The 9,800-nt window shown below is 35.4% G+C and overlaps 1 protein-coding gene across 1 annotated transcript; it reads left to right on the top strand.

Moving 5' to 3' along the window:
* The first annotated feature begins 820 nt into the window (after positions 1–820).
* On the top strand, positions 821–3,382 carry LOC140755676 (zinc finger Y-chromosomal protein 2-like). Its single transcript, XM_073090991.1, has 2 exons — positions 821–1,155; positions 2,475–3,382. Exons 1-2 carry the CDS (start codon positions 961–963, stop codon positions 3,225–3,227), a joined length of 948 nt encoding a protein of 315 aa, XP_072947092.1. The 5' UTR covers positions 821–960; the 3' UTR covers positions 3,228–3,382.
* Positions 3,383–9,800: the final 6,418 nt, after the last annotated feature.

The raw sequence follows: 9,800 nt of genomic DNA, 5'->3' as shown, positions 1-9,800 counted from the left end.
TATGTGTCTTATGTAAGTCAAACGGTGTTAAAAGTGTAAATAAATTGTTCTTGCCAAGATGTTTTTTATTTATTTTGACTAAACTTTACCTATAAAAGTAGGAATTATTAAATGATCATGAGGTCTACCTGATTGTATGCTGATTGTATGTAGGTTCTGCCGCCCATGGGCATCTGTAATCAACCACCGACAAGATTAGATTTCTACTAGGGGTCGCAATAAGCAAAATAAACTAAGCAAAATCGGTATTTTCGGTACTGACTCCAGACAAATCCCGGTATTCCGGTTTTTTCGATATTTCCGAGATTAAGATAAAGTTACTAGTTTTATTCCTTAAAACCAGAATACAGAAACATTGTGGTTGTGATGCCGGAGTCGAACCACAAATGATTCTACTACCTTCAATAGTAGCCGAATGAGAATTCTGCATTATTATCCATTTCAAATTAGAGGATATCAGCGCTAATATTGTTTAATTAAGCAGAAATTTACCTAATTTAGAACGGATTCTGCAATAACTTCTCAATGTTCCATTAAGTTTCGGAATGGCGGGAAAATATTATTTTTTTTTGTTAACAAAATTCGCGTGCCGATTTTATTAAGCCAGGGACTAATATATTTAAGCTGTGACTTTTTTTAAAGTATGTAGTATCTGGTGATATGAATTTTATCCTAATATCTATAATACTTTCTATTATTTTCTAGGAGCTCTTATTAGACCTCATTTCATAAAAAAAACTTGTGTTAATATCCGCAGACATTTTGGCAGTATGCACTAATAATCTTCGCCTCAACTTCAACTACTCGAAACAGTATATCAAAATGGCGGCACTTGTTAAGGTCAATGTCAATTGTCAAATCAACGAATTATAAACATAAATTATAATTAGTATTTTCAATAATATAGAGTGGACGAAAGGATTACAGTAATAACACAGAAAATAAACAAATACATTAAACATGTTTCGTTCACCCAACGACGTAACAATACCAGCGAAACGACAAATTGAGGATGAAACGGCTTCCTCGTATTATTTATGTAACTTTTGTTCCGAGGGCTGGTCCAGTGAGACGGAGGTGGAGCTGCACCGTGATGATTGCCATAAGGACGCCATCTCTGAGCTACTACGGTCGAAGACTCAACATATTTGCAAAGTAAGTTTGATCATGTTGAATGCAAATGAAGGATGAAGGTGGTAGAACTCTACGTGGTTCGTCTTCGGTTACCACTGTGCTATTTCTGTTATAACAGTGTTGAATAGTGCTGTGTTATGATTTAAAGGGTTTCGTAAGGGAGACATACTTTTCCGCGGCGTTCCTCTTAATCCTCAAACGTCGCGTATCTGTGGTAGAGATGTGCCGAATCAGGTCGACTCGAGTCAGTACTCGAGTACCAGTGATACTTGAATACTGACAGTATTCGTACACTACACTGACTCCAGTCATATGTACCTCAAACGCAAACGTTTAATTTAGTAGTTTAGGCACCTTTTTGACGTGACAACGTCTTATAATCCGATGGAGCCGGCTGCACGCACCAAAAAACATGACTCATGCGGCGTTACCTCGCTCTGAGGCGTTCATTTTCGACATCTGTCTCTCTCCTACTTGAGTGAGCGATGCGTCCGCGTGGACAGCTTCTATACAATAATACATGTTTCCGTCAAGTATGAAGTGCAGTGAAAAGTGAATGTGGTTTTGGAATGCAACCATTCCATCAGTATTTTCTTATAACGTTGTCACGTTCAACTATCCTCAGTAAAAAGACTTTATAGACAACCAATAAATTTTTTTTTGGTTGTGCTATTGGACTGTGTGTTACAAAGTACTCGAGTACTTCGTAACTAACTCGAGTACAATGTGGGTACTCTGGACTCCAGTACTGATTCAATTCTTTTTTATATAAGTACTAATATAATAATTTTATATAGTATAATAATTTTAGTTGTATAATAATTTTATATAGTAGTATTTGAATATCAAAAAAAAAAGTACCGACTTGGCACATCATTAATCTGTGGCCGACCTCAGGTAGGAATCTAATCTTATCAGGGGTTGATTACAAATATCCATGGGGGGCAGGAGCCACTTACCATCAGATGGACTGTATGTTCCTCTGCTATTCTTATATTATAAAAAAGGAAAATTGAAAGCCCCTTAGTGTTCAAGCTACTAAGCATTGATCTCGTAGCGACCTAATAGTGATCTGTAGCGACTTCACGCTACTTGGCAAGAGATGGCACTGCTGAATCACGTTATCAAAGTATTCTAAACATCTTGCATTTATAGAAGCTCCGAACTGAGACTGTGGGGACACGGCCGCTCCCCGGGCATGATCACCTAGCCCGGCGGGAGATCTCCCTCTGCCAAACACCTTTCAAAACTCTTTAAAAAACTCAGTATGTCTCATTAAAGTCGTTCAATTAAGTGAACTTACACAACTAAATAAAAATTAACTTCATTTCCTTTTCCAGATGTGTGTAATGGAATTTGAAAGCAAAGATGCAATGATACGGCATATAAAATCAGAACATCTCCTCAGTTCGGAGACAGCGACCAGAGTTGAACGGGAAATCTTCATTTGCGACACGTGCGGCGATATATTCTTCAATAAGTTATTACTAACACACCACATGGTCCACGCACATCAGAAACAAGACCGGAACTACAGATTTATGTGCCCGAATTGCTACAAAATGGTACGCATCACGAACAGCTGGTATCACTTCCGTGTCCACAGTCTTCAAAGTATATCGTCCTGTAAGATTTGCTGTGTAAAATTCAAAGATCGCTGTCAACTCCGCGAGCACATAAAAACCCACCCACGTTACTATAAATGTGATTTATGCGGTTACTTCACGAAAAGGGAAGAAAACTTTAACACTCATATAAATACGATACATAAGAAACGTAACCAAATTACGAATTTAGAGCAGAATCAATCGAGATGGAAATCATTTTATATGCCACGTGATTATCCCTATAAGTGGAAGAAATACAACCTTATGGGATGGCGTGGTGTTAAACTAACTAATAACGTACATATATGTGTTCTGTGTCGTGAAATCTGTCTGGACAATGATAGCATGATACGTCATATATTAATTGAACATTATGATAAGGAAATGTCGGTCTTGACGCATATGTGCTCATGTGGTATGACTTTTACGAATAAATTACTGTTGAGACACCATAAGTTTAAATTTAGGAAAGTTCATGAGAAGTGACATTCGATGAATGTATATTTTGACATTTTTACTATACTCTGATTCATAAATAGGTGTCCAAAATGTAAACAAAGGTGTTGACCTATCAAGAAAATACGTTAGAAATGGTAGTTTTTATTTTTGTCGATATTTAAGTAATACAACAATAATAAAATATTTATATCACCTCAATTTCGTTCCATACAGTAATAATAATAAAAACAAAGTTTATGGTAGAAAATTAAAATGTGATAATGGTAACTTTAATGGTTTCTCGTTTACATAATGCGTTTGTTAAATTGTGTATATTTGTTAAATTTTCGTTTTTTGTTGAGTTTGTTAAGGTTTGTGTTTCTTGTTAATTTTGACAGTGACATTTCTTTGTTTACATTTTGGACACCTAATTATGAATCTGACTATAGGTATAGTATGTCTTAAATGGTATATAGAAGATATGTATTAATACAGCTCATATGTAAATCTTTTTATACAAATGTGAGTGGAATTTGTACACAGAGGGTAAAAATGGAACCCTATTACTAAGCCTCCGCTGTCTGTCCGTCTGTCACAGGGCTCTATAAACGCTTTCTACACTCACAGCCGCACACTAGGATTCCCTGTGTCGTGGGTGCCATGAACACACACATAGACAAATACACAAACACTCAGACCCAGAAACAGAAATCTAAATTCATCATTTAGATATCTGTCTGGCCGGGGATCAAACCTGGAACCCTTTGCACGTCAGGCCGGCATGGTGACCGCTCAGCCACGCGGGTCGTCGAATCTCTTGTCTATCTCTTGAACCGTAATAAGTAGGCGCTTGAAATTTTTGCATGGTATGTATAACTGTGGCCGCTATAATAACAAATAATAAAAGCTTAAAAATAAATTCCGTTTTTACCCTTTGGATACGGAACCCAAAAAACTAGTATTTGTTTACTCCAAATTAAACCATAAATATATATTTTTTAATTCTTATTGATAGCTATGATTCTGTTTATATTTATAGAGAAAAGACATAAAACGTGTCACGTCAGTCAAAATCATATTTTTGATGTGAAAATGCACAATGTTAATATTCAAGTTTTGAAGTGCGACCCGTTGATTTTTTTTATACAATATATTGACAGGCACGGCCCGTGACCGCGCTGTGTTACGGTAGATGTCTGTCACGACACGTGTCTGATACGGTCTATGTTTGTAATGTAAATGATCCCTAAATCTGTATTTTGTCAGTTTGTGTTTGAGACAGAGCATTTGATGACAATTATTATTAGTGATTATGTTTTAACTTTATTGAAGTTATACTTCTTTAGGCGCATTTTAAGGTGGAGCCTTTTGTGGTTCGCCTCCGGCGGCACCAACGTCACACCAATTTCTGTTATAACAGCAGTGTAGCGCTGCTGTGTTTTGGTTTGAAGGGTGTGGTAAGGGAGACATGATTACCCAAGTAACTCATCTGTGGTCGACCTCATTAGGAATCTAATCTTACCTGGGGTTGATTACAGATGTCCATGATCACTTACCATCCGCTACCCTTGAGGTCTAAGCTGGTACGTCTCGGAAAAGTATGTCTCTCTTACCACACCCTTCAAACTAGAACACAGTATCGCTACACTGCTATGTTTCTGCTTATACCTATAGAGAACAGACATAAAACGTGTCTCGTCAGTCATAATCATATTTTTGATGTGAAAATGCACAATGTTAATATTCAAGTTTTCACTTGTGCCCATACTCCCGAAGTGCGACCTGATTTTGTTATACAATATATTGACAGGCACGGCCCGTGACCGCGCTGTGTTACGGACTACGGTAGATGTCTGTCACGACACGTGTCTGATACGGTCTATGTCTGTAATGTAAATGATCCCTAAATCTGTATTTTGTCAGTTTGTGTTTGAGACAGAGCATTTGATGACAATTATTATTAGTGATTATGTTTTAACTTTATTGAAGTTATACTTCTTTAGACGCGTTTTAAGGTGGTGGAGCCGTTTGTGGTTCGACCCCGGCGGCACCACCGTCACACAAATTTCTGTTATAACAGCAGTGTAGCGCTGCTGTGTTCTGGTTTGAAGGGTGTGGTAAGGGAGACATGATTACCCAAGTAACTCATCTGTGGTCGACCTCATTAGGAATCTAATCTTACCTGGGGTTGATTACAGATGTCCATGATCACTTACCATCCACTACCCTTGAGGTCTAAGCTGGTACGTCTCGGAAAAGTATGTCTCTCTTACCACACCCTTCAAACTAGAACACAGTATCGCTACACTGCTGTTATAACAGAAATAGGTGTGGCAGTGGTGCCGCCGGAGTCAAACCACAGTGGGCTCTCCTTTAAAATTACAATATAGTAGTAGTATATAGTGCAATACTATTAAATGTATATATTTTAAGGAGGCTAATATTGTAAACTTTTAGTTGATATTTACAAAATTTAATCCATATTGAAATTTTAAAGGTGGTAGAACCCTTTGTGGTTCGACTCCGGCGGCACCACCGCCACACCTATTTCTACCTAATAACAGCAGTGTTAGGCGTTGCTGTGTTCCGGTTTGAAGGGTGTGGTAAGGGAGACAGACTTTTCCGAGGCGTTCCAGCTTAGTCCTCAGGGGTAGCGGCGCATCTGTGGCCGACCTCAGGTAGGAATATCTAATCCTATCTGGGGTTGATTACAGATGTCCATGGGCGGCAGTAGCCAGTTACCATCAGGTGGACTGCATGCTCGTCTGCTACTCTTATATTATAAAAAAAAAATGTATTTATTTGTAGTAGTAGTTGTAGTAGGTAGAACCTTGATTAACCGGACTAATAAGGCATTCGGGAAATCCGTTAGACATTCGGATAATCGAAAATCCGGGTAATGGAATGTAATACGAGCAAATTGGCTACTTGACACTTTTTGGGAAACTGTTTTAATGAATTCATATACGTATTATATATGCCTTTCATTGATCATTTTTTCGAAAAAAGGGCTATTTATTAATAAAAAACATATTTTTATTACGGTAAACGGAACGTTACGCCAAAACAGGCGGTCAAGTGTCATTTCGTAGCGTGACGTCAAAACATTGAAAATATAGAAATAAACTTCGACGCTACACATACTTCAGGGGAAATCTTGGGAATTATTTAACTTTTATTAGTACAATTGCAAGAATGTCAAATTACAAGGCGTGTGCAGTGACGATGTATTCAAGTACGATCGCTAAATATCCTAACAAATTTGCTTATACAAGTTCCTAAACCCAAATCTCATAAACGTTAAAGAACTTGCAGATTCTTATATGTTTAAATCCTCTGTTTGCAAGCAATGACATTTTATACTATCTATGTAAGAGAAGTATTATTGAAAAAAAGGAATAAATTTAGTAACTCTCGAGTGATTCGTCAATTCCAAATCATTGGAACGGGACGTAATCAAAACAAAACAGCAAGTGGAAGTATTCATATATTTAATATATTATATAGATGTCTATGATAAGAATCGAATTATAAGACGTCTATGAGAATTCTATTTTAAGGGCCCATTCTGTAATTAATAGGACACAATTAAAATATTTCATGACTGTGTTATTATTGATGGTGCATGTGCACTGATTAACTTACAGGACTGTATAATTAAAAATACATGATTTGCTAATATTAGTATTTTATTAACCGATTTCTTTGTTTATTTGGTTTATATGGTTCTATTAGTGAGTACACACAGTACAACTTTTGTATATATTTATCATATGTTACAGTTACAATAATTACTACAGATCACCTAAGCTAAATTTTTGTGCTGCTTGCGTGTCTGCTTTTCTTCATTACTAAAATTATTTTCCGTAACAAATGGATATATATTTTTATCACTGTCATTTTCAGAATTAACGTGCAATGCAATAATAGGAACTGTATGGTCACTTTTCTTCCTTCATCTTGTTGGGTAGGTTACGCAAGTAAAGAAGTACTATTTCCCGTGTACTTTACTTTATGTATTTCAGACTGGTGCCCACTTTCGAAACTTTTGGCTCCTCACTTCTTCTAGGCAGGACAGTCATCACATTTTCATTTTCATTGATGTACCTTGTGTTCAGGACAACTTTTACTTTTCATGAAACACAAACATGCCTTCCTCTTAAACTGCACATACTCTATAACGTCGTCACTATACGATTGTCGGGAAGATCTGTAAATATAAATATAACCAATTAATAACCTTAAAACAGTTCACATAAGAATACAAGTATATTTAAAAAAATCTTAATAATCACTTGAAGACAACCTTTCTTCTGTCTGAAGTCAGTTAAGAAATGTTTTAATTGTCAGATATGATTAAATGTAAATATAAAGAATGTTTTACTTACGTTGTTTATTTGATATTTCCATAGGTTATATCACGGAAGTTTTTGTATCCATTTTGATTTATTGCACTGCATATATGGAGATTCTTTAAGCAGGTTCACGCTATCAGCTTTAATATAGTATGGCTTCATTTCGATTCACAACATAAATTCAACCAACTCTAACAGCAAACGATTTAATTATTATTTGTCTTGTTTGGTTTCGATGTAATGACGTCACATGACATTTGAGGCAGCACTGTCGCCGTTTTGGGATTTAAAATCCACAGATAAAAAATCGAAAATTTCTTTTTAAAAATTAAAATACTTAGAACGTATTAAAAAATAAACGAAATACTGCATAATTTATGTTTACTTATAAGCTATCATATCCAACATATTTCATATTTTATTGTTATAACTGTCAAGTACCCAATTGTAAGCAGGTGTGTAACAGCTAGAAATAAATTCAAACTGTATTTGCCACAAAGTAAATTAAAATTGTTTAGTAGGAATGCGTATATAAACGCTATAAAAGTTTATAATAAACTACCCAATAAATTTAAAGAATTGACTTCTTACAGATTTAAAAATAAAGTGTCTGACTGGCTCCTTGATAAATGTTTTTACGACTTGGGCGAATACTTTGCATATAAGGAAAATAATCAGCTGCTATATTGACATACATACTTTTTCATGTTATTTAAATAAATTTAATTAAATTGAACATATTTGACATTAATATACATAATTGACTAAATTATCTAAAAATTATTACTGTATTATGAACTTGACATTGCACACTATTTTTATAGTAGAATGTAAGAACATATAAAATATTTGTCACCATTTACCATTACTACATTCTGGCAATAAATAATTTTCATTTCATTTCATTTCATTTCATTTCATTTCATTTCATATGCAGAACAGGTTTTGTGCACATGTAGTACCTACATAATGTTATGTTTATGAAAAACAACAATTACGAAGAAGAAATTATTAAAACATACATTTTCCAACATACGATGTATGTAAACATGCTTATTTTCTTAGATTATATACATACATAATCGTTTGCAGTTGTTAGTCCGGATAATCGCGAATCCGGATAACCGTGGTCCGGATAATTAAGTTTTTATTATATTTACGTTCGTCTATTCGTTCGCTAAGTTTAAATTTACTTGAATTTTAAAGAAGTATAACTTCTTACATATGTATAGTCCGCACCAAACTGCTAGTCCGCTCTGAAGTTGCGAGCAGGTGTAGTCATACAATTTGCTATGGCGACGCGATTCATTTCTATATTCAGAGCGGATTAGCAGTTTTACGCGGCCTATATATAAGTGCACACACATTTTATATGGATACCAGGCGTAAATATGTTGATAAGTCGTCCTTCAGGATGCAACTGATTTGTATGATACTCGTATGAACTTCAAAATATGTCATACGAGATAGTGTTTATAAGTCGAGATTTTCATAAGCAAGAATCTTCTTGCTATAATTTTGTCATGTAAACAAACACAGGCAATTATCGCCTGGCGATAAGTCATGCGAGTCTCGTATGACATAATCGTAGGCGAGATTTTAGTTCTCGCCTGTGTGTAATCATTTTGATACGATTATGTTATGGCGATTATTGCTTGTGATAGTTGCTTACGATTTCTGGACTCGAAACGTGCGAGAAACTCTCTCCATCTAAATTTCCCTTAAATAGCTACAATGAATAGTGCCTTTTTAACTTGTTAACTTATTCACGCCTGGTACGTAACTATAAGAGGCGGTAATCTATATACAGGGTGATTTTTTCAAATGGGTCTTCAGAGCTAAATACGAAACTATAAAGAAAAGCAAAAAATGCTGTAGGAGTAACGAGGCCGATTTTTATAATAACCAAAATTGCGACATTAGTGTTTAAAAAAAAAAATCCCTAGCCGGGAATCGAACGAGTCCATTTTGAAAAAAGCGCATCCTGTATTATTCCACGATCAGGTAGTGTCAGTTATAAGAAGCAAATTCTGGGAAGTAATGATGAATGACAAACTAAGTCAAAAGATTCATTTTGAAGAAAATACATATTTTTTTATATTATTCCGGCACCGAAGTTCCCGCCATGTTCATTTAAAATTTCGCATATTAACAAATGTTTGTGGCCTAATGTTTCAAATAATTCGATACAGGATGTTTTGTAGAGATGGATGAAAAATTCACCCTGGATATGTAAATTTTATAAAACAAGTTAAAAGTAGAACTC

The sequence above is a fragment of the Epargyreus clarus genome, unplaced genomic scaffold (assembly GCF_041222505.1).
Source record: "Epargyreus clarus isolate Ecla_fem2 unplaced genomic scaffold, WU_Ecla_fem_2.2 ptg000033l, whole genome shotgun sequence".
In the NCBI taxonomy this organism is placed as follows: Eukaryota; Metazoa; Arthropoda; class Insecta; order Lepidoptera; family Hesperiidae; genus Epargyreus; species Epargyreus clarus.
Note: the sequence above shows the minus strand (reverse complement) of the source record. Positions and strands in the feature narration are given on the sequence as shown.

What these genes read in the sequence shown, in the direction of transcription:
- LOC140755676 (XM_073090991.1), top strand. Translation starts at nt 961, where the DNA reads ATGTTTCGTTCACCCAACGACGTAACAATACCAGCGAAACGACAAATT. An exon ending in AGACTCAACATATTTGCAAA is followed by an intron (nt 1,156 to 2,474) that starts GTAAGTTTGATC and finishes TTCCTTTTCCAG; the next exon opens with ATGTGTGTAATGGAATTTGA.